The sequence below is a fragment of the Sesamum indicum genome, linkage group LG13, assembly GCF_026168435.1.
Source record: "Sesamum indicum cultivar Baizhima isolate 11 linkage group LG13, ASM2616843v1, whole genome shotgun sequence".
NCBI lineage: Eukaryota > Viridiplantae > Streptophyta > Magnoliopsida > Lamiales > Pedaliaceae > Sesamum > Sesamum indicum.
The window spans coordinates 9,941,496-9,968,355 of NC_142669.1; the positions used below are offsets into that span (position 1 = coordinate 9,941,496).

General features: G+C 36.9%; 5 protein-coding genes and 1 long non-coding RNA gene across 7 annotated transcripts; 4 read left to right on the forward strand and 2 right to left on the reverse strand.

Moving 5' to 3' along the window:
- Positions 1-1,589: 1,589 nt before the first annotated feature.
- On the forward strand, positions 1,590-4,006 carry LOC105176970 (uncharacterized protein At4g28440). The gene is made up of 2 exons (XM_011099972.3): positions 1,590-1,989; positions 3,515-4,006. Exons 1-2 carry the CDS (start codon positions 1,761-1,763, stop codon positions 3,703-3,705), a joined length of 420 nt encoding a protein of 139 aa, XP_011098274.1. The 5' UTR covers positions 1,590-1,760; the 3' UTR covers positions 3,706-4,006.
- Positions 4,007-5,456: 1,450 nt separating this feature from the next.
- On the forward strand, positions 5,457-17,229 carry LOC105176969 (P-loop containing nucleoside triphosphate hydrolases superfamily protein). 2 transcript variants are annotated; one of them, XR_849012.3, is made up of 7 exons: positions 5,457-7,302; positions 8,804-8,944; positions 9,115-10,876; positions 12,108-12,406; positions 14,693-15,504; positions 15,584-16,775; positions 16,861-17,229. XR_849012.3 is itself a non-coding variant. In XM_011099971.3 (6 exons), exons 1-6 carry the CDS (start codon positions 5,932-5,934, stop codon positions 16,695-16,697), a joined length of 5,499 nt encoding a protein of 1,832 aa, XP_011098273.1. In that variant the 5' UTR covers positions 5,457-5,931; the 3' UTR covers positions 16,698-16,859. The 2 variants fall into 2 exon arrangements, 1 of the variants encoding a protein (XP_011098273.1); XM_011099971.3 differs by lacking the exon at positions 16,861-17,229 and having other exon boundaries at positions 15,584-16,859.
- A 1,902-nt stretch (positions 17,230-19,131) lies between these two features.
- Positions 19,132-20,091, reverse strand: LOC148784493 (uncharacterized). The gene is made up of 2 exons (XR_016063556.1): positions 19,951-20,091; positions 19,132-19,785 (listed from the first exon to the last, which is right to left on the reverse strand). It is a non-coding gene; the product is annotated as an uncharacterized LOC148784493 (long non-coding RNA).
- Positions 19,324-20,614, forward strand: LOC105176968 (uncharacterized). Its single transcript, XM_011099969.3, has 2 exons — positions 19,324-19,902; positions 20,002-20,614. Exons 1-2 carry the CDS (start codon positions 19,324-19,326, stop codon positions 20,398-20,400), a joined length of 978 nt encoding a protein of 325 aa, XP_011098271.3. The 3' UTR covers positions 20,401-20,614.
- A 1,378-nt stretch (positions 20,615-21,992) lies between these two features.
- LOC105177083 (uncharacterized) lies at positions 21,993-24,611 on the forward strand. Its single transcript, XM_011100105.3, has 4 exons — positions 21,993-22,407; positions 23,492-23,707; positions 24,079-24,104; positions 24,186-24,611. The coding sequence occupies exons 1-4, from the start codon at positions 22,045-22,047 to the stop codon at positions 24,418-24,420; spliced, it is 840 nt and encodes a 279-aa protein (XP_011098407.3). The 5' UTR covers positions 21,993-22,044; the 3' UTR covers positions 24,421-24,611.
- Positions 24,612-24,666: 55 nt separating this feature from the next.
- Positions 24,667-26,589, reverse strand: LOC110013107 (uncharacterized). Its single transcript, XM_020698750.2, has 2 exons — positions 25,445-26,589; positions 24,667-25,359 (listed from the first exon to the last, which is right to left on the reverse strand). The coding sequence occupies exons 1-2, from the start codon at positions 25,613-25,615 to the stop codon at positions 24,790-24,792; spliced, it is 741 nt and encodes a 246-aa protein (XP_020554409.1). The 5' UTR covers positions 25,616-26,589; the 3' UTR covers positions 24,667-24,789.
- Between the last annotated feature and the right edge of the window lie 271 nt (positions 26,590-26,860).

Sequence of the window (26,860 nt, forward strand, 5' to 3'; positions counted from 1 at the left end):
TAGTTTCCTTCTTATTTTGATATTTCAAATTTTTATTGAAAATATACTCTTGTGTTTTAGCATAATTTTTTTTTGTATGAAAGTGAAAATATATTCAGTAATTTTTTATTGTTAGTAGTGTCAAATCACGTATTTTTTTATTTAAGTGAAATTGATGATTATAATATTCTTTTTATTAATTTATAATTGTGTAATGTCACAATTGCATCACCAAAATTATATATTAATATTTGATTAAATTAAAAATTGAGAAAATGTATTTCTATATATGTACATATATATAGAAAAGAATAACAATCGAAGTAAGAAAATAATAAAGTTTATTCTCAAAATTATAAGCAAATATAAACAAATTAAAAAGTAAATTATAAATATCGTGAGGTTATTAAAAATATTAAGATTACTATTATGTCGATCTTTTTTTACGGGAAGGAATAAAGTATAAAGTAAATTTGAGTATTTAAAATTTGTAAGATAAAAAGTTCTATTTTATAATATTAACCATCGCGACACACCGCCCATGCTGAATATAATAAATAATATTTTATATTTTATATATCATATATAAGAATAAAATATATAAGCCAATAAATCACATTTCAAGCCAAAAATAAAAAGAAAGAAAGAAAAAAAAAAAAGGTAACCGCCATTTCATAATTTTTGTAGGATTATAATTACCATACTTAAAAACTAACACGATGGTATCACTAATTGTCGTTTATGGGTTTAGATATTCTTTTATATATATATATATATATATAACATAGATTATAACTTGTAGATATATAATTTATTTAAGGGGTGATTACATTCCCCTCCCCCGAGGTTTAGTGTAATTACATGTAGACCCCATATGATTTGAGAAATTACATTTAGCACCTTTAAGTTTGTTTCGTCTAACAAAGTTGCCCATCCGTTAGTAAAAATTCACTGAATTTTGTGATATTAACAGAAAATATATATATATATATATATATACCGTTCATTGATATATTACTGATTTATTATGAGTCAAATAAATCTTTTTATGATCAAATCATTCTCATATTTTCATCATTATAAGAATAGTTTAGTCCGAAAAAAAGATTTGACCTACAATAAATCAGTAATATGTCAATCAAGGATATATATGAATTTTTATTTAATTTTTTTTATTAATATTAGTATATTTAGTGAATTTATATTAATGGAACGACTAATTTGTTAAATGAATAAATCTCAGGGGTATTAGATTTAATTTCTCAAACTACAAAAACTTTACGTATAATTACACTAAATCTCAGAAGAGTAGACTATAATTATCTCTTTATTTAATTACATTAATGTCTTAAAGAATTTAAATAATATAAAAGTAATAAAACAAATTATAATAAATATTATATAAAATAAGAAGAACAAAGAAACCCTAATTCCCACGTGAAATATAAATACATGTATTTATATTACATTAAATTATATATAAAAAATCGAACCAAGAGTTTGTTATAGTTCCCAGGAAATTAAGGTGACAGCTCGGAAATGCCATTTGGCAGAAGCTGAATGGGCTGAGTGTCCTCGTGATCCCACCCCCCACCCCACTGAATCGGAACCCAAATTTTCGAAACCCCAACTACACAACAACCCCAAATCCAATTTCCGAAGAATCGCAAAGCTAAACCCCCCCAATCACGCCACCATACTCTGAATCTTCACCGTCATCATTGCACCAGCGCACACGATTCTCCTCCTAGGGTTTTCTTTCTCCTCGCGATCGGAAAAAAATGGCGGATAATGGTGGTGGTCAGGGTTTGAGGAAGCCGGTGTTCGTTAAGGTGGAGAGCTTGAAGCCCGGCACCAACGGCCACACGCTGGTGGTTAAGGTTGTCAACTCCAACACGGTGCTGCAGAAGGGCGCAGCAGCGTCTCCACACCTCCGCAACACCCGCATTGCTGAGTGCCTCGTTGGCGATGATACAGCTTCCATCCTATTCACTGCACGTAACGAACAAGGTACGGTATGGTGCTTCCGTACGTACATTCGTATACGTATGTACTATTGTTTATAAGTACGGGAAAATTGCAGAAACAAGGAGGTGAGAAGAAAATGAAGTGATTGGTGAGTATACGCGTGTTGGAACTTTTACGTGTTTATTTTTTCTCCTTTGGATTTTCGTGGTACCGTGATGGATCGTGGACTCATGGTCTTCGGAATTTCAAATGCTGGAATTTTGTTTTTCCCTTCTCGTTTTCTTCTTTGTTTTTTGGTTGAAATTTTATTTCCATGTGAGATTAGGATGTTGGCAACGTACTTATTGAGTTTTACGCTATAATAAGTTGAAGGTTATCTATGATTTTATACTATGAATTTATGATCACAGATTGTTTACTAGAAGAAAAATGTATTGGATGATAAATTCGAATGTTCATGTGAAGGTAATGATCACTGTCTATGGGCATGCTGCATGTTTACTCCTGTTTGGGCAATTCACTAGAGCAATACCATGAGTAGAATTTTATGTGTTGTCATTTTTTGGGGTGCTATTCACAAGGTTAATTTACTATCAATGTTTTTGTTAAAAGCTTATGAAGAAACTGTGTTAAAACTGAAAAGCTACTTTACTATTTTCTAGGGGGTTGTGACTATTTCGTTGTCTGTGATCAAGTTGATCTCAGATAATAAGCACAGCTGTTTAAAGAAAGAAGCTCTCTCACATAGTTAAGAAGGTCTTATGTAAGTTGTCGAGTCTAACGTGTTGGAGTTGCAACCATCTCACTACCAAATAATGCTCTTCTTCTCACAAGACAAAGCAGAGGGAGTAATGAAAAAGACAAAGCAAAGAGAATAGGTACCAGTTTTGCAAGGACCACTTAGGTTTAAAATAGTAGCCCATTAGGTCAACTATACCGCCCTTCCCTTTTATTATGGATAATTAAATATATCTTCCTTCTTAATTTCAAATTTAGAAATGCATTCGGAATTATGTGATATCATGAAAATACGTGATGGTACTTTAGGAAGTTTGTTTGTAGTTAAAATGACGATGTATTGGTTGACTAACAAAAGGGTTGCATTTTAACCAAAGACAGTAACAAGGACAGTGTTGTAATTATAGGTATAATTATTTATTAAAATGTTAGATGGGTTAGGATTTGAATGTGCTACTATTAAAACTCAGGATCATAATGGATCAAATTTTTATTCCAGTTCCTTCCTAATGATTGTTTCATGTCCAGTCTTTTCAAATTGTCTTCTTCCTGATGGGTTCACATTGTTTGGCTAAATATTCAGTGCTGCTCTGTATTTACTGGCCGCTAGTGTTTCTACTCAAAATAAAATGTCTGAAGATGTCTTGCTGCCCTTGCCTCAATATCCAATCATCTTTCTTAATACTTGGAATTCCATATCTCATCCTTTTCCTCTTAGTTAGTAATAGACTCGTGGTTCTGCATGGTTTATACATTTTGGATCTCCTTATTTTACAAGAACTTCAAGTGAATGACTCATTTGTTTTTGTATATATTTCCTTATTCTCAGTTGATCTGTTGAAGCCTGGAACTACTGCTGTCCTGCGAAATGCAAAGATCGACATGTTCAAGGGATCCATGAGGCTGGCTGTCGACAAATGGGGCCGCATTGAGGTCACTGAACCTGCTACATTTGAAGTCAAGGAAGATAACAATCTCTCACTCGTTGAGTACGAACTCGTGAATGTTGTGGATGAGTGAAGGGAATCTTTTGCCAATATGAAAATATGGAATCTATTATTCTAAGTAAAATTATGCGTAGTTATGCTTTCACCTGTCAATTTTTGCTATGGTTTTCTTTTTCGGATAGAGTACCCTGGAAGTAGTGCTGTTGGAACAAACTGTAGGAGGGGTCTTTTCTTTTGATCACCGATGGCTACTGGTGTTTATATATTTGGCAGGGAAAGCTTTATAGTCTGTGAGGTACGACGGTATGTATAAAGTTATATCATGTCCAGTATTAATGATAGAGATCCTCTTAGGAGGAGGGCAACCTTAGTTAGCATTTTCTTACAATGATGAATGGCCTCTTATCTTTCCACTAAGAAGGAGATGAAAACTTGTCTTTTCTTCTTGCGTAGTCAAGTAATTGTGCTGCCTTTCCTCTTGTCTAACTAAGCAAATGTGCAGTACCTGTGCTAAACACAATGTCCGACCTGTGTTGATATCTACATGGTTAGTATCGATATGGGTACAATTTTCTCATACCCATACGAAATCCATTTTCTCATTTTTGTAACCAAACCAAGAATAAATGGGTTGCATTTTAGCTCCCCGGAAAGGCCTTTCTTCTTTTAGAAATACATATAACTTTTAACAATATAATATGTCGGATTTTCTCGCCCAAACAATTGTATTTTGAGATAGATAGTTAATAAGATTCTCTACATGTTGCTTCAATATTTACGCGGGGCCTCATGGTGTTTTTGAAATATATCGTGATTTGGTAAGTATATACTAAAAATAGCTAAAGAATTGCCAAAAATGAATTTAAAGTTGAATTCCTTTTATCTTTGTAATATTTTGCAAAATGATCAGGCACTCCAATATCAACATTAATTAATGATGTGAAGGCCAATGAAGCTTTGAATATCATACAAAATGTTCAATAATCTGTATTCACTCGTTCAATATTCAATACATGTAATTGTACGATATTTACAATCTTGATAGAATGCACATTATATCATTGTTACATTACACAAATACAAGTGTCGTCTTAAACAGATTTAGTGCTCATTTTACAGGCTTTTCTATACCAAAACGACTAAAATTCTTGATCAAATTCAAATTACCCCATTCATTCAATCCCTAAAACTTCACTTAGATTGACAAATATCAAGTTTCCAACACATTCATGAGAACAAATTAAATTTTTCTTTGAGAAGTTTTTTATTATGATAAAATTGAAAAAATTAATATTTTAATTGAAATTAAATTAATATAAAATTAGTAGAAAAGAATCACATAATCCTTCCTTCCAATTTAAATAATTCTTCAGCACTTTTCATTTTTTGATCTCTTCAAATTTCTTTTATTACCTCCTGGTATAAAGTTCATATAACAAGTTTGGTTTAATTTGAATGTATTGAGCTGATCAAACAACATAAAAGTAAGACAAAATGTATATACATATACACACACTTTTGTCAATGCCCAAAAAATATGAAAATACCCAATTTTGGCGGTAACGTTTGGTGGGAAAAATCAACAAAAATTGAGAAAATCACTTCACTCTATACACACCCCACCCGCACCCGTCAGTGTGTGGTACAATCGACCACTCAAACAACTCTAGAGTTGCCACGTCACACAATCAGAACCCGTGGGCCCGGACTCTAACCCCTTGGTTGATTCGTGTATGCACGCGCTGAAAGCACGAGTGTCTGAGGACATAATATATTGATACATATATATATATATTTTCTTTTTCCAGTGTGAATTCTGAAGCCTTCTCAATTCCTCCGCCCTAGTAGTCTTTTTGTAACAGCCTTCTTTCGGAGAGAAAAGCCCTAAAACTCTTGACTCTGGGGGGGAAAAACATTACGGAAAAATGAAAATGATGAATTTCTGCGAATAATCAGGAAATCTGAGTCTAAAATCTCCCAATACTGAGCTTTCTCGGGACGAATTCAAGTTGAAATCGGATAGTTTCTAGGGTTTCATTTTTTGTGTTTCTTCTGCATGATCCATCATTCCGAGGTCAGTCTTGCATCGGCCTCATTTTATCTAATTTGTTTGTTTTGCGATTCCCTTTTGGACGGGAAGCTTTTTGAACAAAAGCCAAATTGATTTTGGAATTAGTTTGTATGGTGGGCGGCAGATTCGTGGCAGGAGGTATAGAAATTATATAGGGAGACAGGGGAGGAGAAAGGAGATAGGTCAGAATTTATAATTTTTTAGTATTTGCGTTGGAGGGTTTTTGACATGCGATTAACGCGGTCTGAATCAGTTGGTAAGAGAAGGAAGGATCAGAAACTCAGGAATAAGTTTAAGGGTAAGAAAAAGCACAAGAGATTAGACGCCATTTGTGAAAAGGCTTACACTAGGAGCCATAGAGGGGTTGAGAAGGTTGAATCTGCTGACGTTAATAATGGAGGGAATGAATTGGAGCTCCGTAGAAGCAGTAGGACTCGTAGAGCTCCTGTGTTGCTGGATTCTTCGCCTATGCCACCCAAAAAGCGGCAGAAGATTGATAAGAATGTGGCTTGTAGCGTTGAGAAAGTTAGGAGAAAGGATGGGGTGCACTGCAAAACCCCTTGCTCAAGTTCAAGGGATTTGGATGGATGCAATGTTGGTTGGGTGTCGAGGTTGAGATCTAGAGCAAAGTGTGCTGGTTTTTCTGAGAGGTGTAAGGGAGAGTCTTCATTGAAGGGTAAGAGAAAGCTCTTTGAGGATTCTGATGGCTCTGGGGATGAAATGAAGCCTGAGAGTTGTGATAAGAAAGAGAGTTTGGTGGGTGAGAAATCAACAGTTGTTAGATCAAAGAGGCCGGGAAGAATTAAAGCTTCAAATGGTTTGGCAAATGAAAACCAGGAGAAGGATTTGGGAGGTAGAGTGGAAGTTGGCAAAGAAAAGAATACAAATAAGTTGTTAGAAGAGATGGGTGAGGTGGATGGATTGTGCTTGGAGTTTAAATTGGATTGCAGAAGTGAAGTTGGAGTAGACGATTGCCATGTGGCTTCAGAGTTGGCTGAGAGAGAGGAGACTGAAGTTCAAAGGGATTCAGATGTTGAAGGATGCCAGAGCAATGGCAATGTGGAAGGAAGGAACGAGTCTGCGGAGCTGGAAAAATTGGCATGTGATCTTGTACCTGAGCAAGAATATGTTGTTAAAGTTGACTGTGCTTCATCTGAGCAAGAAAATGTTGTTAAAGTTGACTGTGCTTCATCTGAGCAAGAAAATGTTGTTAAAGTTGACTGTGCTACAGCTGACCAATCAAAAGATGAGGCGCATCCTGATAAACCTCTTGGAGATGAGACATGTGAAAAATCAAAAGGGAAATACAATACTTCTTTCGATGCAGACAGCAAACCAAGAATAAAGCTTGGAAGGCGCTGTGGTTTATGTGGTGGTGGTACTGATGGCAAGCCTCCAAAAATACTTGTACTGGAAGGTGCCGGTAGTGATAATGAGGTATATAGTGGATCATCTGCTTCAGAGGAGCCTAACTATGATGTATGGGATGGATTTGGTGATCAATCTGGATGGCTTGGACGGCTTCTTGGTCCTATTAATGATCGATTTGGGATAGCAGGAATTTGGGTTCATCAGCAATGTGCTGTATGGAGTCCAGAGGTGTGTTTTATATCCTTGTATCTGTAGAATTTTGTTATGTCGGATAGTTATATTGGTTGAAAATCTATGCCTCATTCAAACTGTTTACTGTATTTCATGCCTTTAGTGGGCACTCTATATAGAACCTTTTTTATGGCTCTACTTTGTAGGAGTTAAGCTAAGAGTATGTTGTGTTCTTATTGTTGTACTTACTCGTTAACCGGAAATATCCTTCTTTTTGATTGCCAACTTGGCAATTCCATAAATATGGGTAGTTGATTTAGGATGGAAAGAATGTTTCTCCTCTTTGGGCTATGAGAAAGGGGAAGCATAGGAAGTTTTCTGAATGGATGGGTTATTTCTTTCTTTCTTCCCTGTGGTTTTTTTTTTCTTTTCCCCTCTGGTGGTTCTTTCTTTGTTTTTTGTCATCGATGTTGGGATGCCTTTTGGTATTAGACTATCTTTGCATGTTGATTTTATAGTTGTCAGACAAGCAGGTGACTGCAAGGATGTCTAGCTGGGCCTTATCTTTTAACATGTATCTTTTTGGGGGTAGGTCTCCTTATTTGTGTGAGTGGAATGGATTTGTTCAAATTTATGCCTACTTATGAAAATATGAAAATTAAGCTGCCTTTGATGCCTGATTAACTTTTTCAGGCATGTTTTTTCGTTTTGTGGAGGACTTAGGAACCTTTTGTTTGAGCTGAAAGGTTCAGGCTTTGTGTTATTGGGTCTTTCTCAGATCCCAATGTTTCAAATGAAAATTAGAAGTTTGAACTGCACTGCTTTTGTTCTTCATTCCTACCATAGTATGTATGATGGATGCAAAAAATATTTCGCATAAGTTTGAGACTAGTAACATATTACTGCAACCTTGGTGACAAGGCAAGGCCATAATAATTTAAGTTGTAAAATAATTATATTCACTCAAGCTTCATATCTTTGCTGGTATTCCCATTACAAGGTCCCAATGTGGGCTAAGTTCAATTCTGATCTGGTGATTGGTATGAAGCGAAGCTCTTCTATGTTGGTTGCTGGGTCTTTCTAGTAAATTCATTTACTACATAGTATTAATTATTGCTGGTTTTGAGCTCCATGCTTCATATTGATTGAGATGTCAAATCTTACTTTCAGTTTGCACTGTTATCTCTGTGAAGAATATTGGTCTTTGCTTCCTGTGGCCACCATTTCTTTGGAGGGAGAAAAAGGGGTTTGCCATGTTTAGTTCACTCTATCTCGTTTATAATTGTTCTGTGTGTGCCTGCCTGTGTGTTTTTGCATGCAACAAGATATGATTTAGAATCACTCAAACTTTCTTCATGTTCATTTAGAAGTCTATCAGGTTTCAGCATTCTACCTTCTTAAGTGTAGCTTAATGATGGAAATCTTAATAGGATGTAAGCAACAATCTTGACTATCTGATTTTCTATACTGTTGATATCCATAGAAATTGAATGTTCTTGGCCTTCTTATTTCCTTTTGTTAATAATATTCTATCAGCTATTCTCATAATTGTTTTCAGGTTTATTTTGCAGGACTGGGATGCCTAAAAAATGTTAGGGCTGCACTATACCGTGGAAGGGTGCTGAAATGCAGCCGCTGTAGGAGACCTGGAGCAACCATAGGATGTCGTGTTGATCGATGTCCAAAAACTTACCACCTAGTGAGTGGTTTTTATACAAAAGATTAGCATCTCTTTCACCCTCTCAATCTTCATTGACTTGTTGAATTTCATTTTGTTTGCTTTGTTTCTCTTTACTGTGTATGTTGCTGTTACATTTTCTTATTAAAAATATTCACTGGGTTGGTTCTGGTTTTGTATAAATTTTGCAGCCATGTGCACGAGCAAAAGGTTGCATCTTTGATCATCGTAAATTTCTTATAGCATGCACTGATCATCGGCGGCTATTTCAACCACATGGAATACAGAATGCACAGCGTTTGAAGAAAATGAAAGCTAAAAAGTTGAAGTTGGAATTACGCAAGATGGCTAATGATGCATGCCGTAAGGATATTGAAGCAGAAGAAAAATGGTTAGAGAACTGTGGGGAGGATGAGGAATTTTTGAAACGTGAAAGTAAGAGGCTTCATAGGGATTTGTGGAGAATTGCACCTACATACATTGGAGGTGAAAACTCAGAGGGCGAGAGACGATTTCAGGGCTGGGAATCTGTTGCTGGGCTGCAAGATGTCATTCGGTGCATGAAAGAAGTGGTTATTTTGCCACTCTTATACCCTGAGTTTTTCAATAATCTAGGACTTACGCCTCCTAGGGGAGTTCTGTTGCATGGATATCCTGGAACTGGCAAGACATTGGTTGTGCGTGCACTAGTTGGTGCTTGTGCTCGTGGGGACAGGAGAATAGCATATTTTGCACGCAAAGGTGCAGATTGTCTTGGCAAGTATGTTGGTGATGCTGAGCGCCAGCTCAGACTTTTATTTCAAGTTGCCGAGAAATCCCAACCTTCTATTATTTTCTTTGATGAGATAGATGGTTTGGCCCCATGTCGCTCTAAGCAGCAAGATCAAACGCATAATTCAGTTGTCTCCACGTTGCTTGCGTTGATGGATGGCCTAAAATCTCGAGGTTCAGTTATTGTAATTGGAGCAACTAATCGTCCTGACGCAGTTGATCCAGCTCTAAGAAGACCTGGGAGGTTTGATCGGGAGATTTATTTTCCTCTTCCTTCTGTTAAGGACAGAGAAGGGATCCTCTCACTGCACACTCAGAAGTGGCCCAAGCCAATAAGTGGGTCCCTATTGAAGTGGGTAGCAAAGCATACTGAGGGATTTGCTGGTGCTGATCTACAAGCTCTTTGTACTCAGGCGGCTATAATTGCTCTGAGGAGGAGCTTCCCCTTGCAAGAAGTTCTCTCAGCGGCTGAAACTAGTGCTGCAAACAGTAAATGCCCAGCTATTCCCGCATTTGCAGTGGAAGAGAGAGATTGGTTGAAGGCTCTCTCATGTGCACCACCTCCATGTTCTAGAAGAGAAAGTGGAATTGCTCTGAATGAAGTGGTCTCTTCACCTCTTAAAATTCATCTTCTTCCCTGTCTTCTGCAGCCACTAACAAGACTGCTGGTTTGCCTGTATCTGGATGAGCGCATCTGGTTGCCATCACATCTTTACAGGGCTTCTATATTGGTGAAAAATGTAATTGTTTCTGCTTTAGATAGCAGAAAAGTGCAAAGTGATAAGTGGTGGTTGCACATTAATGGTTTGCTACAGGAAGTGGATGTTACAAGTGAGATTGAGAGGAAACTTTTGCTTGGAAATATTCTGGTTGAAGAGAGTGTCCCATGCGGCTCTATTGTCATAGAGGAATATTCTGATGAGGATTGTTCAAAAAATATCCATCACAAGTCTCAGTATACGGGTGCTCGCCCTGGGTTGTTACAAACAAAGTCTACTGGATCATGTGATAAACCAGGATTTCAATTGTTGATTTGTGGAAGTCCGAGATCTGGCCAGAGGCATATTGCTTCATCTCTTCTCCACTGTTTCATTGGCAATATTGATGTATGGAAAGTTGATTTGGCTAGCATCTCTCATGAAGGACATGGAGACATGATTCATGGGCTAACACGGATATTGAGTATGTCTGATTTTATAGTTCAACTTACTAAGTGGCAAAAGTGTGATTTATGCTATTTTTAAATTCATGATTTTTTGGGAACCTATTTTTCTGTATGTTCCCGTACAATTAGGAGCTTCCCTTCAAAAGCAGTTCCCAATTTCATCTCAATATGTTTATCACATGTGATTTTAGTTTATTCCTATGATATTATATTTTACTTTCCATGTCCATAGTGGTTCAAACTTCAGTTATAGCTTGACATGGTAGTGCAAGTGTTCTGCTAAGGCATGACGAACCTGCTCAGGACAGACAATGTTTGTTTCTGTCTGATCGAGGATTATTTGTGTGAGATGCTCTTAGAATGTTAATTGAATTCCATGATGTATCATGCTAATACTGCCAATGAATAATAAGGTTGGGGAAGATCCTGGTTGATGGTAGTTGAATATTAGTAATTAATAACTTATTCCCTTTTGCCACTTGCAAACTTATGGATTTGGATACTGCTGCCCTTACAGACTTAGTCCATCTTGTAAAGTCTTTGGCCTCATATTTCTTGTAAGGTACAGATGTCTTGTATTTTATCCATATTTTTTTCATTTCATTTCGTGTCGTTGTGTCCTCATCTGTATCACTATATGCATTTTCACAAATGCAAATTGTTCTTTTGCTCGATCCTTGAAAGTCACGCTCCTTCCCTGTTCGTTGGTGTGCCATTGACTGATATCATCTTTTACGTCTGCTATTTGTTGATCTTTGACTATTCTGTTTCATTCTATGTATGGTGTCTGGGCATTTTATATATGTTTGCAATTTAAAGAGCAGAAAGATTTGCATGTCCACTTTCTCTTATTAGCTGTTATAAATGAGTTAAGGAGTATGAGGTCTCATTTTGAGGTCCTTGGAATGCAAGGAGACAGAGAAGTGAAATGAAGAGATCTATGAAAGCTTTTGGTGCTAAAGTGAATTAGCTTGAGGCAGTTCAATCCAGATTGGTGATGGCTCTAGAGCACCTAGAGCATGTTTTCCTGCTATTTCTCTGTCCGAACTGTTGCCCTTAAACCGGGGTGCATGGTGTTAAGATTAAATGTTGTCAAAGTCATTATTTTCTTCACCCCCTGGGTTCTCTATCCAATTATTTGAACTACACTTAGAGTTCCTGCCTCCTTCTCTCCCCTATTTGCTTCCTTCCAACCTCCTCCATTTCCCTGAGTTCGTCTGATGAGGAATGTAATTGTTGTTGTGACAGTGAGATGCACTGGTGCAAATTCCTGCATGCTATATTTGCCAACAATTGATTTGTGGGCTATCGAGACATGTGATAAAGCCTCTGAAGATGGCTGTGAATCATCTCCAATGGAACCTCAGTCCCCTGGTAAGACATCTTCTGGTGGGCGCTGGGAAGTTGACATGGAAGATGGACTATATCCAAGTGCTGATGTAATGGCAACACAGACTCAAACTGTAGTGAAGGTGGCCTCGTATCTGTGGGCCTCTTTCATTGAGCAGGTGGAGTCCATGCGTGTGAATTCCTCCTTGATAATTCTGGTAAGGTGGCTTTTTCTTTGATTGAAGGTTGAGTTAAATTCTTGTATTCGTGAGATGGAAAATGAAGGAACTGCTTCAAAGATTGTGATGTAGTATGCGCTATTAGCTTTTTATTTGACTTTTCCTTTGAAGAAATAGATAAGTGTTCAATCCATCCTTTTAGGGATATCTCGGGCTTCTACTTTTTGACTGCCAAATTTATGTGTCTTGTATCAAAGGTTCAAAAAATATTGTAAATGCTTTTATTACCTGTGGTTTTCTTAAATTTGATTAGTGTTGGTAGACCAAAAAAGTATTTTACCATTCATATCTGTTGGGAAACGTCCAAACACATCTTTTATGGGGGCATGTGGCACAGGGTGGCCTAGAGGCCCTAGACCAAAAACTTCAGAAAGAAAGTACCTTTGTAAAGAACATGATATGACTTCTGGATATATTGCCAAGATTTAAAAATGAAAATTGTAATTTTAGTTAAGGCTCACCTTCTGCTATTTAATATTAAGCTTTTTCCTGATTCAAACGGGGCTGCTGGATTTTGGTTAGAGGAACATGCCACATCAAGTTTTTTAGAGGAAACCTGCATCTTGTAATCACTCCTTGATGTGTCTTGCATATCAAGATGTTCTGTGCTTCTAATGCGATATTTCCTTTTTCATACAGAAAAGGATGTCTGGTGAGTTGATAGATATTCTCCTAAGTGATTGTTAGTTTGTTTCAGAATTTTGCTTGTGTTATAATGTCTTGTTATTTTTGAAACTAAGATCTCGTATTCAATGGAATTACTGACATGAAAAGGGATGTCTGGTTGAGTTGGTAGATATTCTCCTACATGACTTTTAGTTTGTTTCTGAATTTTGCTTGTGTTATAATTTCTTGTTATTTTTGAAACTACGATCTCGTATTCAATGGAATTAATTGTCACTGTCTACCAGCTCATGCTTATGAAGAAAGCATTAGCTCACTAATCATACTGTATATTTTCCATTTTTAATACTTATGTCTAATATCTTTGTCACGTCAAGTTTAGGTCTTCATACACGGACACGGTGACTCGAACACAATACAGAAACAACACATACTTTATAAAAATCTTAGTATACATTACGGCTCGACTCTAAAAATTTTATCTACAAGGTATACGAGTAGACGTATATATACATGTATGTATGTTATTAGAAAATAAGTTATAAATTATATGCATAACTGTAATAAGAAATCCAGTTATTTCGTAATGTTAGAAGTAAGCAATGTGATATTTTGATTACAATATTGTTGAAAGAAAAAATAAAAGCAAAATGTTGGAAAAGAAAATTAAGAAGAAAATGGATAAAATAAAATTATTATTATTATTATTTTTGGGTATACTGTTTCTTATAATTGCAGATTCCTTTTAAATTTTGTAAAATCCTGAAATTTGTAAAAATTGCATAAAGAAATTGTGGTGTCTATGCAAAATAGGGGTTATGTCCAGTGATAGATAGGATATAAGAGTTGTGCAAAATGTAGAAGTCCGGAGTAGAAGTGGATGCCTTCCTTTGCAAGTCTGTTATCAAGATTAATGATAAAGGTTAGATCTTATTGTTGTCTTTTTCCCTTTCCTAGAGGTATTATGTGTGATTAGCTTGTTCCAAGCTTTTCATATTCCATTTAATGTATCCTGTTGGTTTCCATATAGCGATAGGTCAAAATGGTTTTTTCTTCTGATCTAGATGCGGTTTTACTCCGTTATATGCAGACTTGAAGAAAAGAATGCATTAGTTAGTTGTTTTAGATTGTCTATAAAGATTTCCTTGGAATGATCTTTACAGGATATACTAATGATGCCGGAGAGCTGCATAGTTATCTTTTGGAGTTTGAAATGTAATAGTTTAGGAGAAATTATTAATTTTCCATTTGGCTGCTACCAGCGCTTGGTATCCAGTTATGTTCTTGTGCAGGCTGTTCCAAAGATCCTTGCGTGGTGATCTAGAAAATCATAAGTTGTTTTATAATATAAGCATCCTGCATGTGCCTTATGGCAGTTTACTCTTGCCCTTTTTCTCTTGAATTTTCTGATATTATTATGTGGGCTCTCTAGCATTTGCAATTTCACTTGTATGCTACTGATGCATCTGGAGAAAATAAAGCATTCTCTTTTAGCTATTTATTGTATTCTTCATCCTAAGCCAGTGCTTGTATATAAGCATATCTCTGTTGGGTAATAACCTATTTATTTAGGGCTATATTGCACTCTTAATAACATATTAATACTTAACAAATGCTCATTGCAAAATTTTTCTTATACAGGCTACGTCGGAATTACCTTTTTCATTGCTCCCTAATAGAATAAGGCAATTTTTTGGGAATGGGATATTGAGTTGCAGCCTCCCAAGGCCACTGAATACTAAGGTGCCGCGGTTCTATGTGCAGCTTGATGCAAAATTTAATCATGCCAAGGTGATTACTTCTTTTGCTGCGAAGTTGTCAAAGGATTTCGCGCAGCATTTTGTTCTGTCACTTCATGGTGGAAATCATTTTCATGAAAACTCAGTTGAGGACAAAGCCTGTTATGCTGTTGAAGGTGATGCTGATCGAGTTTGCCATAATAAATCTTGCCATGTCGGTCCGTCTAGTCCAGTTGGCTTTACAAATAAAACTCTGAAAGGGAAACCAAACTTGCTGTTAGCAATATCAACATTTGGGTATCAGATTCTTTGTTATCCTCATTTTGCTGAACTTTGTTGGGTCACATCCAAGTTGAAAGAAGGTCCTTCTGCCAACACTGATGGACCCTGGAAAGGTTGGCCCTTCAATTCTTGCATTGTCCGTCCTATGAACTCAACAGAGAAGGTTGCCACTGCCTCTAGTTCTAGCAATACCAAAACTAAAGAATCTGGATTAGTTAGAGGACTAGTTGCCGTTGGTTTATCAGCATACAGAGGTGAATACACTTCTCTAAGGGAAGTATGCTCTGAGGTTCGAAAAGTATTGGAAACTCTGGTTGGACGAATTGATGATAAAATTCAAGCTGGGAAAGACAGAAGCCAGTTCGTTCGTCTTCTATCACAAGTGGCTTATCTTGAAGATATGGTTATTAGTTGGGCGCATGCATTGCAAAGGTATTGCTAATTGCTTCTTTTACCCCTTTATCTGTCTCATTTCTTCTTACCTTCTCACTAAAACAATAATTTCTTTCAGTTTGGAGGTGGATACTCATATTTCAGAGGCAAACACCAATACTTGTATTGGATCGTCTGACAATCATGTCCACAAGGACAGTACTTCTGAATGTGACAATGGAATCATACAGGGATCAGAAGTGTTGGAAAAAATGACTCAGGAATTTGGTGCTAGAGATGTTGGATGTAATCCAACAGAAGTTGATAATGGATGTGCGGATGCTGCTAACAAAGTTGCAGTAACAATAGAAGAGCCTTCCCATCAAGTTGTCTCCGCTGATTGTTGCTCTCCTGAACACGTGTTAGCACCAACTGAGGTGAAGTTAGAGTCATCTAAGGCTGAAGCCATTGGAGATAATGCAGAAACGGGTCATGTATCTGTCAAACATTGCAATGGTTTCCTGGAGAGTATTTCTGATTTGGAGGCAGGCGGTCCCCATGGTTCAGGTGATAAGCCTGTTATTGAGCTTTCTTCTGCTGCTGAAATTTCTAGCCCGCCTAATGGTCCGCCCTTGATTGATGATGAAATCCTGTCCAAAGATACTGGTGAAAACTCAGGTGCAAATATTCTTGATATCAACAATGCATCAGATCCTGGCAGTCTTAAAGGTGGTCCTGCTGTTACGTGCTTTTACCAGTGTTGTTCAGAATGCATTATCAACCTCCACAATTTACTGTTGAGAATTATAAATATCGAGTGGGGAAAGAAAGGAACTGACTCAACCGTAGAGGATTTGAATGATTTTCTTTCCTCCTTGTCAGCAAATCTTATTTTGTTGCTTAGTAAATTTCTCCAATGTGAAAACCCCTCGGCTATAATATGGGAAGAAGGTGACAACTATAGAAAATACTGTGAGTGTCGGGATTTTCAGGTAACAGACACGCCTGAATGTAAAAATGCAGACAAATTGTTGATAATGGAATGTGGTTGTCATGCAACGAGCAAGGGTACAACCAGCAAAGAAAATCGTCCTGGGATTTCTCAAGGGCTTAATTCTAGGTTTGTTTTCAAGGATGGTGTACTGGCTACTTTAGACACAGGTACTGATGTTTCTTATCATTGTAAATTTGAGAATTTATGCCTTTGTTTTCTTATAGAATGGTTGGTAACGAGCAAGAAGTCTTTTGATTGATACCATGTTTATAGCTTCAACACATGTTGGTTTCCGCAAATTTTGATGCACTTGCGGAGTATAGACGTCGAACTACACGTATGTAAACATTGAAATTTTGTTTCCCGCATATGCTTCCATTTGTTATTCATAGTTAAAATCGAAAAATTCTTTGTTTTGCTAGAGTGGGTGTTTTGGTTTCCAGCAGCCTAGCTAGCCTCTTGGAGATCTATTGGAATGTTTGGATTCCCTAATGTTAATATCCTGAGATTCTCATAACTCGGTCAATCCATCTAAAACCGCAAAGCACACAAACGGCAACTTGGTTTTTTGTTTGTCTTTTTCTTTTTTGTTGATAAATTGTGATATTTATATATATATATTTGGATGGTTATAGATCCTGTGCAGGTCCTATTATGAATATAGTCATGTCATGAGTCAAATCTCACATCTGATAGGGATGCTCTCACCAATTTATTATTGCAGTCTATATTACACTCTCTAATCCCTTCATTTATAGTTGAAGTGGATTGACTGATTTGAGTTTGCTTCACCCCACACTTTTATTTGATTTGATTTGAGTTTGCTTCACCCCACAATTTTATTTGATTTGATTTCGTCATACTTGCTGTTATTTCTTGGAGTTGGGACACATTTGGCATTATAACTCAGTTGAAAGTTTAACACAGAATTCTCATCTACAATAAGGTCACATCGGCGAGTCAAATCGAATGGATCACACAATAAATATACTGTATTTATATGTAATTGGTCTGGTACCAATCAAATGAGAAGTATGGATGGACTTGATTCGAGTTAGAATTTTCTTCTTTTGATTATTTCTTTTCTGAATTTTTGTCTTTTTTGAATTCATATTTCACCTTTTTTATGAAAAAAATAATATGGAATAATGATGTATTACTATATTTAGATTTTAAAGAATATATATTTTTTTCACATAACAAGGACCCTCTAAATTAATAGCTAGTGATGTTTATAGCGCGATCATTTTTTAATTAAGTCCAAAAAGCTCGATATCCCCCACTAAATCCAAGAAATGGCGCTTTGCCCATTTTTACTATGTTGCTCGGCTTCGGGTCCGAATCTAACACGCGATCACTATAGATTGAAAGATCATCATCAAGATAGAGTAGATGAATCATGTTTATGCATCGAGATACATAATGCTTTGTATTAAATACTGCACACCATCCATTTTAAAAGAACATATTTACGAAATCATATCCTGCAGTTCAAACTCTCATTCTATTTCGACTCAAAATTTAAAACAAATTTTCAATCGAAAACCATCCTCAACAAGCCTAACCCGTATTATTTCTTTCTCAACCTTCTCATCACGTCCCTTGTTTAACAAAATCCACCACTAGATGACACAAACATAATCGGATCCATCCGGATAAGACATGATAACTGCCACACAGTATGGTAATAGGATGTGGCTCTTATCATCATCAGCCAAAACAAACTCCCCATCACATGCAATCGCCTGTCCTAACTTTGGAGGCTTCTTCCTCATATATAAAGTCAAAAAGTTCCAAGTCTGGCAAACAACAATCTCTTTTGTTCTTTAATTTTTCCCTAAGTTAAAAAGCGTTATTACTGTCAATTCAAACAACGTAGAAATCTGGTCTGGTGCAGTCATGTTTGATAGATAGATGAGATTATATTTATGAATGAACATCTTATCTTGTAGCTGTCAGATGCATAGTGGGATGGGAACAAAAAAGAAAAACAAAGGACAATTAGCACATGGGAGCTTTGCTGTCATCAATCTCTAGCCTATTAATCCTCTTCCCATATTCTTAGTTGTCCAATTTAATGCACACCCCTCCTCCAACCCCCTTATTACTATTTATATCACATATATATATATAGTCTCTCTATTCTATTCTTCTTCTTTTTTTTTTATTTGACAGGAACAATCATGGTTATATTAGTATTTTAATAGATTGATCGATACATTATTTCGATTAATATAATAAAGAACAATATAATAACCTCACACGAAATGGAATAAATATGTACACATTGGTGATATTTGAACTCATGATCTCATACTTTAGTTATTTATGATACTTCAATTATGTTGTTTAAGACACTAAGAATTCAAAATATCAAGAACTAATTAAATCAAAAGAGAGAAATTTTTATATGATTAAGTTGATATGAAAGGAAAACACATGTCTATTTATTAATTACTTGAATAATAATATAAAACTGATTAATCGCTGTTTTTTTAACAAATGAAGACTTAAATATTTTGACACTTGTAAAATGTAGGTACGAACGCAGTACATATAATTAACTGAAATTGCTTAATATTCTTAAAAAATATTGTATTTATCCACGTATATATTTATGGTCTTGAATTTTTCATTTAAATCAATATTGCATCTGATATTCCACTTCCAGCACATATATGTGTGTGTATATATACATATGAAATAAAATATTGTATTGTTGATGATATCTGGAATCCTATTAATATTCCTCCAAAAAGTCATAGAAATTCAATGATTAACACACACACCTCACATATTCTAATGTCCACAACTTCAATAATTAAAAACACCTCATACTCCAATGTCCAACAATTAGTAATAAATGTGTAGCAATCTTGAAGCACATGACATCCCAATCCCACATGCCCTCCCAATCAGACAATTTGACAGCTTTCCAACGATGTCTCTCCCCATATAAAAATTTTCAAGAACCCCCCAATCCCATCTCAATATTCGCAGGCATGGATCTCAATGTTCATGAATCCAGGGAAACCGATGCTCACCAGGTTGAGCCTGGAGACCTCCTGGAAGAATGCTGGTTTTTCGGCAACTTGCTTCGGAGAAAATCAAGAATGCTGAGGAGTTTCTCCGATCCCTGTACTTCTTTCAACTACAGCCAGGAGAATTCGCCTGGAAAATCGTATGAAGAAACCTATGCGTCCATCAAGAACGAGGAAATCAGGCGGGCTGGTGCTGGTGCTGGACAATCTCTCCAGGGAGTAAAAGGGGGAGATCCTCGTAAAAGCAAGCCTGACGGAAAAGCATCGGGAAACAGGTTGGTTCGGGCCCCGTCGCTGCCGACAAGCCTGGAAAAGGAAGAGTTTCACGATGAGGAGACTGAGTTTTCCATGGGGAAATTGATCAGGCAGGCTTCTATGAAGCACAGAGATAACTTGCCTCCTAGACAACATTCTGCTAATAAGGTTCATATCTCTCTTTTATGCTTGAATTGAATGATATATGATATATACCTTTCATTTTATAGTATATCTGGTTGAAGAAAACCTGAAATGATTTGACAGGGCGTGACGCCGAGTTCCAGCGTATCAAGGCAGAGATCAAGAAGGAAATCTGAGGCGGAAAGCATGAAATTGGAGGGATTGGAGGCGACAAAGCCTCAGCCCACAGGAAATCAGGTTAAGACGCAGAAAAGCTGGAGCGCTGTTGATTTCAAAGATTTGACGGAGTCGGGATTCGATTCGGAGAGAAGAAACTTGAGCCCGGATGTTGTCAGCATCGAAAACGAAGAGAAAATGGCGAGGAGGGCCGCGTGGCGGGTGCCGCCGCCTCCGCCGCCGCTGGGGCCGGGTTCTGCTCAGGCGGTTCCCAAGTGGGGTGGGAAGAGATCAAACGAAGACATGAAGGCGCAGATCAAGTTCTGGGCCAGGGCGGTGGCGTCTAATGTGCGGCAGGAGTGTTGATATGTTAGACTAGCTGTTATATATATATAGTTGCAAGAATTTGATGATGATGGTGGAATTGACTTTGCAGAATATAAGGTTCTGACGATGATGAAGATGATGATGGTTAGGTAGTAATAGTATTAGTATGAACTGAGAATTGAGATTCTCTCTTTTGTTTTTGAAATTGATTGATTGATTGATTGATTATTGTCACAGAGAAGTTTCTGTCTAACATTCTGGGCAACTCACACATTCTTTGCTTTGCCAGATTTTGTACTAACTACATTAATAGCAAGAAGGCTCATTTTGCAGCTCTCTGTTTCTTTCCTGTTTTTTTCTTTTCTTTTCCTAAAACAATAAGGGGTGGCTTTAATCATAGGTCGCTTACAACACATATTTTTATGTGTTACGCATCAACTCAAATTCTTCTGACAGTGAGGGAACATAATCTACAGCTATTAAATGTTAGTATCTTGTTCTTACCAATCCAGCTAATATTTATATATTATATGTGGTGGTCGCTCAAAGTAATAAGATATAATCAATTAATCTTATATGCATGTCGCTATGTCAAGGTGTATAGTGAGCTCGGCTGGGTTGAGCCGACTTAGGGCCGACATGGACCAATCTGAAAAAGCTTGGTTCAGGACCGACGCACTATTGTTTATGATCGATCTTGAAGTAGTCCTGAGCTTTGGGCCCCAATTGTGTCCATTTCTAAACTCAAGCCTATAAATGGATCGGCTCAATTGAGGCCCGAACTAGGCCGCATCAAGTCCGAACATGTCTATTTTATTTATTATTTTTTATGAAATTAAGATTTTCTTTTAACAATTACTTAAATTTATAGTTGTTAATGTGCATAAAAATAAGTTGGCCCAAACGGCCTATTTCTAAATTGTCTATATTTCTAACCCAAGCCTAGAAATGGATTCGCTTAATTGAGGCCCGAACTAGGCTGCGTCAAGTCCGAATTGTGTCTATTTCTAAACCCAAGCCTAGAAATGAATCGGCTCGATTGAGGCCCGAACCAGGCCGTGTCAAGTCCGAATGTATTTATTTTATTTATTATCTTTTATAAAATTAAAAGTTTCTTTTAAATAACTACTAAATTTATAGTTGTTAATGTGCATAAAAATAAGCTGGCTCAAAAAAGCCCATCAATATAAGGACGGAGGTTGGGAGTGGGCTAATGATCCTTTCAATCTACTCATAATGAATGGGCAACAAGAGTTTGACCTAATAGCATTGAGTATTTGGGTTTGATTTCTCAATCTAACTTGGGTCGGATTTCATCTTTGGGTCAAAATTGAAAAATAAATAACACATGTATCATCATATTGTGTTAATAATAATTATTTTCATTCATTATCTACATAAATTATAAATTGGAATAACATAGTGCACATATCTAACAGTATTCTTTCTTGGATTGATTCCTCACCTCAATTTAAAGAACAAATATTCATAAATTGCTCATCATAAATACAAATAAAAGATTATGTCAATTTCATTTCTTTTATTTAATATTGAGAAATAAATTATTACAAAAATCAAATAAATATCTATCTTGAGAAGATATTTCCTTATTACAAAACATCTGTTGATATTTATTGTGTCGTCTGAGTTCCAAACATTATTACTATACTGCCCGAGAAGACAATGCAAATGATGATGCAGACGCAGCGGCAGCTCCTCCGCCACTCCTCCTCCGCCGCCTTCCTCTTCCCCTCTCTTTCTCCATCTCCATTTTCCCACTACCTCAATCTTCGGTTCAGACCCAACAATCACTATCCTCTATGCTCTGCCCACAAAGTATGGCTTGCCCAACTATCTGAAGAACTCACCACCGCCGCCGCGCCGCCCCAAGAGGGACCCATTGAGCTCCTTCCCTCACTTAACTCGATTCTCGCCGCCTCCGATGACTCGGCTCTCCAAACCGCCGCCAGCGTTCTACTCACCGGTGCCTTCGCTCTCTTTCTTTTCCGCTCCCTCCGCCGCCGCGCCAAGCGTGCCAAACAAACAGTATATTTGCTACTCTTACTCTCATACTGTTGTCTTTTTATGTTGCTTCGATTTTGTTGGTAATGAAATTCAGCTTGCTTTTTATATGGGGATATTTACATTGCCATCCCTAAAATTTGATAAAATTATATATAGACGCACGTGATTCGAAATATTATATCTAACATTCTTACACGTATTTTCGTTTAATAAATAAACCTATTCCTCACTCAAATTTATTAATATTAACAAAAAAGTTGAATAAAAATATATATTTACGTCTACTTTTTGCATGTCAAATAAATTTTTTTGATTAAATTATTCTTATACGTTTTCATAGAGTAATGCATGTAAGAAAGTATTCTTCACCTTTACAAGAGTCTTTGATAAAAAATTTAAGCTGCAATAAGTTAGTAATAAGTAAATATGAATTTTCATTCAATTTTTTTTAATATCAATAAATTCAATAAAAGAAATTGACTAACGAAGAAATTTAATTTTTTACATGGAAACAAACATCAAGAATAATGAATATAATTTACTGAACTATATTAAATTTACATGCAATTTTCTCAATCCTCACAAGAGAGCCGTGGGAATTACCCTCTTGTGAAGCTATGTTACTAATTTTACTATGCTGCCAAAGGAAGTGTTCAATCTACGATAATCGACATGTGAACGAAAATGTGGGCAGAATTTTGTTAGGGACATGTTTAATTCTTGCATACTATTCCTTGGAAGTAGTCTGCTTCATTGATTATTAACTACTAACATGGTGGTCCAGTGTTCAATTCTTCACTTGAACGTTACGAGTTCCAACCTCGTTGTTTGATTAAGTGAAAGTTGCGCTTAACTTACTAATACTGTAGTGGAGATACGATGACCATATCGTGCCATGTCTCAACTAGCTTTCGTGAAAGAAATTTTTCGTGGGGCTTAGATTTTCTTAGTTGGATAGCAGCAACCGGTTTATGCCGATGTAACCTTTTGCAACACAAAATAAGTCTACTTCGTGGAATGAGTCTTGCAGTTTTGTTTTTATATGAAGTTCAGTATTGCTGTGCAGATGTGTGTGTGTGTAATGTTGTGATTTATGTTGGATCAGAGATTTAGGTCGGCCGGAGCAACAAAGTCGTTGCAGGAGGAGGCGATAGAGAGTTTGAAAGCAGTATCTAAGTCACCGGTTAAATCCAAGACTCCTTCACCTGATCAGGCACTTCTTGGAGCGTTAATAGCTGCTGCGTTCGGAGTACTTCTTTACAAGTTCACGACGAGTATTGAATATACTCTTAATCACCAAAAGCTCTCGGATAACTACTCGGTCTGTTCTTGATCAATTTACTTGCACTGATTTCGGTATACGTTATATATTCTTCAGTTCAACTCGTGCATTATATTGAAATTGTCGGTGAAATCTAATTTTGTCATGCTTAACAACGCTATGGTGCTGCCGATGGTGGGGATGAGAAAGAAAGAACGATAAGCAGGGCACTTCTACACTCCGGGAGTCATTTATCAGACAGAAAGATGACTTACTGCGTTCCTATAATGCAGGAATTATCTATCAAACAATAGAGATGCATTAGACACTTATATCAACTCTTTCCTATTAAAATGCATGTAGATGTTAAGGATATTATCAGATTAGTTATAGTATACAGACTGATAGTATACATTTTTACTATTTTCCAGGTGCGCCAGATAACCATAACCATAAGGTAATTTTGGTAAGGCGAGCGCAAGTTATCTTTCCCGTTTCAATATTAGATTTATGAACCGTTTTCATCAACTCCATGCAGGACTATCATAAACGGGCTGTGCTACCTTGCGACGTTTGTGTTTGGCTTCAACTCTCTAGGTTTGTTTCTTTACTCAGGCCAGCTTGCCATGAACTCCTTTGCCGAAGCTCCTGGTAGCCACGGTGGAGCACAATTCAACTCGTCAAATTCAAAATCACGTGATGTGGATAGTTCCGGGAAAAGCAGTGCCAGTGAGGATCAAGTTCCGGTAAAACACAATGAAGAGCAAAAGTGAACACAAGGAGCAGGTGCCATCCTCTTGAATGTAGTGTACAACTTAAAATTTTGATTTTTCATACAAATACTGTATCCGACACGAAAAATTTGATACTCTTCTGTATGCAATCTGTATATTGCAACACTATGTAAGTTCTTGTATATAGCAGCATATCGTGATCTCTTCCCGAGAGCAATTGTTACCACAGAGACCAACGAGTTCTTGAAGGAAAATAGAAAAACTCATGCAGAAGCAGAACAATCATATTCTTGAACCAATTGATCTTTTTTTCTTCTGATAAAAGTGAATTGCTGGTGCATATTGACTCACCACTAGATTGTAATCAAGTAAACTTTACAGATCATGGTAAATTGGAGCTCTGATGTGCTAATTTTGCTGTTCAACTACCCTATTGACTGCTTCTTTCTTCTGATCAATCTTCATCTGGAATTCTCGTCTCCCAACTGGCTCATACCGATGCAAGGGTGTCGTGTTTCTGTCGAGATTAATCAACATCCCCACCATGATCACAGAGCAAACAAACATTGGGATCGGACCAAAGATCCAGAGGAGCAAAGTTATGGCAAAACAGAGTGATCTCAGGCCAATCAGCCAGAAATTACTCCCTTTTATCACCTCTCTCTCGATGCTACTCACTGGGATATCGTTATTTGGCATGCTGATGAGGAAGTTAGCGTGAACGAAGTGCCTTGCCGTCTGAACAAAACAGGTAAACGCCACCAGGAAGCAAGAAAGAAGAGCTATGTACTTGATGTAAACTATGGATGGAGTTCTGCTGCCGTAAATATAGCTGCTGGTGAATATATTAGCTGTCGAGCTTCCAATCCATGCACCGATTAGGGAGCTCAGGACCAGGGAGATTGACGACAGGGCTGTTGCGGCAGTTATGTTACTACTGATCACAGAAATAGCCGGCCCTCGGTCCTTCAGCTCCACCTGAAACCAAAAAACTCTCCCGTTCACAGGGGAATTCAACAAGAATATCTGATATTGTGATAACTTTTACAGGGTTTTTTCTGACCTGAAACATTCTTTCAACCCAAGCTCTCTTGTTGTGATTCTCATAGCCGATGATGGTCGTCTGAGGGCATTTTAGGTATCTGTAGAGAAGGAAGAGATGGTATCCAAACATGAGGAGCAAGCCACATGGAACTAAAACAAGATCCAGGTAATCTTTCTTCCATGCCCCCATATTCCCTCAGTTCTTGCAGACCTGCTCTTGCCAATGATTATTACATGAACAAACAAGCCATTGATGTTATGGGATTTTGCTAAACTTGACTAAACATGATCAATTATTTGCCATGTTGTGTTATTAAGTTTGGTTGAGAGTAGGTGGTTTCACAAACTTTAATGAATATTTTTAATGTTGTGGTCCTAATTGCTGATTAATGATGATGCATCATGATGCTGTTTTTATTTTAAATGTTAGATTTACCACCATCATGGAGTGGACATGTACTAAAATATGAGTTATCATGTGACTCAAAAGAGACATAACAACAAAACCAAGATCTTCTTCAATTTTAATGAAGTAAAATCCACAAGAAACAGATTGAAACTGCTGTCAATCTGAGAAGTTTTGGTGAAGGTTTCCATGTTCTTACACCTCCAAATTACATTTTTAGACCACAAATTTCCAGCTGTCTGTAAGACTGAGTCAACCTTACTGCTGGCAAAATTTTAAGACTGTCTGGTTCTAATTGTAAAACATCCACTTGTCAACTTACTCATATGTTTCTTCTTCGACAATTATAAGGACGATCAGTGTAGTAATTCATATCAGTAATAACAGCACCCATCAATGTGAAATATCTGGTTCTACTCCAAAGTTGAATCCATTACCACATGTCTACTGAAATCTAAAGTGGATCAAAATCACTCCCCATAATTAAGTTGTCTACTACCCAACTTATGAACACGTACTACCAACAAAACCACCTTATTTTAGCATAAGGGCCTTTTCTGTGATCGCGGCACCCAACTCCTAATTATCCGTTGGCGATCATTGGATTACATGGGATTTATTTATGACTGTTGGATTGGATGGTTTTCACCATCCAGTTCTATTTCATCATTCATCCATCCAAGAATTTCACCGTTATTCTAAACTCATTCTGTTTTCTTTTAACCCAATTAAAAGCTATACTGGGCAATACATTTATATATAAACTAGTCCATTGCAGGACGGGATGGTGTGTTCCAACGTCGGACTTCACATGTTTTGACAACCTTTCCTTCAACAGACAACATATGCAAGACATGAATGTAACAAGGACCAGCCTGTCTACTGACTTTGATATTTATATAAACAAGTTGCATGAGCATCTGCCATCTGCCACGCCTCGGGGGCTCCTAAATTATTATTCTATCCATCATTTTATTTCTTTTTGTGTGATTATATTCGACAATCCAGTGATATTTTAGTTATGATTGC

Coding starts and splice junctions, on each gene's coding strand:
- LOC105176970 (XM_011099972.3), top strand. CDS start 1,761: ATGGCGGATAATGGTGGTGGTCAGGGTTTGAGGAAGCCGGTGTTCGTT. Junction 1,990..3,514: donor CACTGCACGTAACGAACAAG/GTACGGTATGGT, acceptor CCTTATTCTCAG/TTGATCTGTTGAAGCCTGGA.
- LOC105176969 (XM_011099971.3), top strand. CDS start 5,932: ATGCGATTAACGCGGTCTGAATCAGTTGGTAAGAGAAGGAAGGATCAG. Junction 8,945..9,114: donor GTCCAAAAACTTACCACCTA/GTGAGTGGTTTT, acceptor TAAATTTTGCAG/CCATGTGCACGAGCAAAAGG. Junction 15,505..15,583: donor TGGGCGCATGCATTGCAAAG/GTATTGCTAATT, acceptor AATTTCTTTCAG/TTTGGAGGTGGATACTCATA.
- LOC105176968 (XM_011099969.3), top strand. CDS start 19,324: ATGACATCCCAATCCCACATGCCCTCCCAATCAGACAATTTGACAGCT. Junction 19,903..20,001: donor GACAACATTCTGCTAATAAG/GTTCATATCTCT, acceptor ATGATTTGACAG/GGCGTGACGCCGAGTTCCAG.
- LOC105177083 (XM_011100105.3), top strand. CDS start 22,045: ATGCAAATGATGATGCAGACGCAGCGGCAGCTCCTCCGCCACTCCTCC. Junction 22,408..23,491: donor CCAAGCGTGCCAAACAAACA/GTATATTTGCTA, acceptor ATGTTGGATCAG/AGATTTAGGTCGGCCGGAGC. Junction 24,105..24,185: donor CAGATAACCATAACCATAAG/GTAATTTTGGTA, acceptor AACTCCATGCAG/GACTATCATAAACGGGCTGT.
- LOC110013107 (XM_020698750.2), bottom strand. CDS start 25,615: ATGGGGGCATGGAAGAAAGATTACCTGGATCTTGTTTTAGTTCCATGT. Junction 25,360..25,444: donor GGGTTGAAAGAATGTTTCAG/GTCAGAAAAAAC, acceptor TTTTGGTTTCAG/GTGGAGCTGAAGGACCGAGG.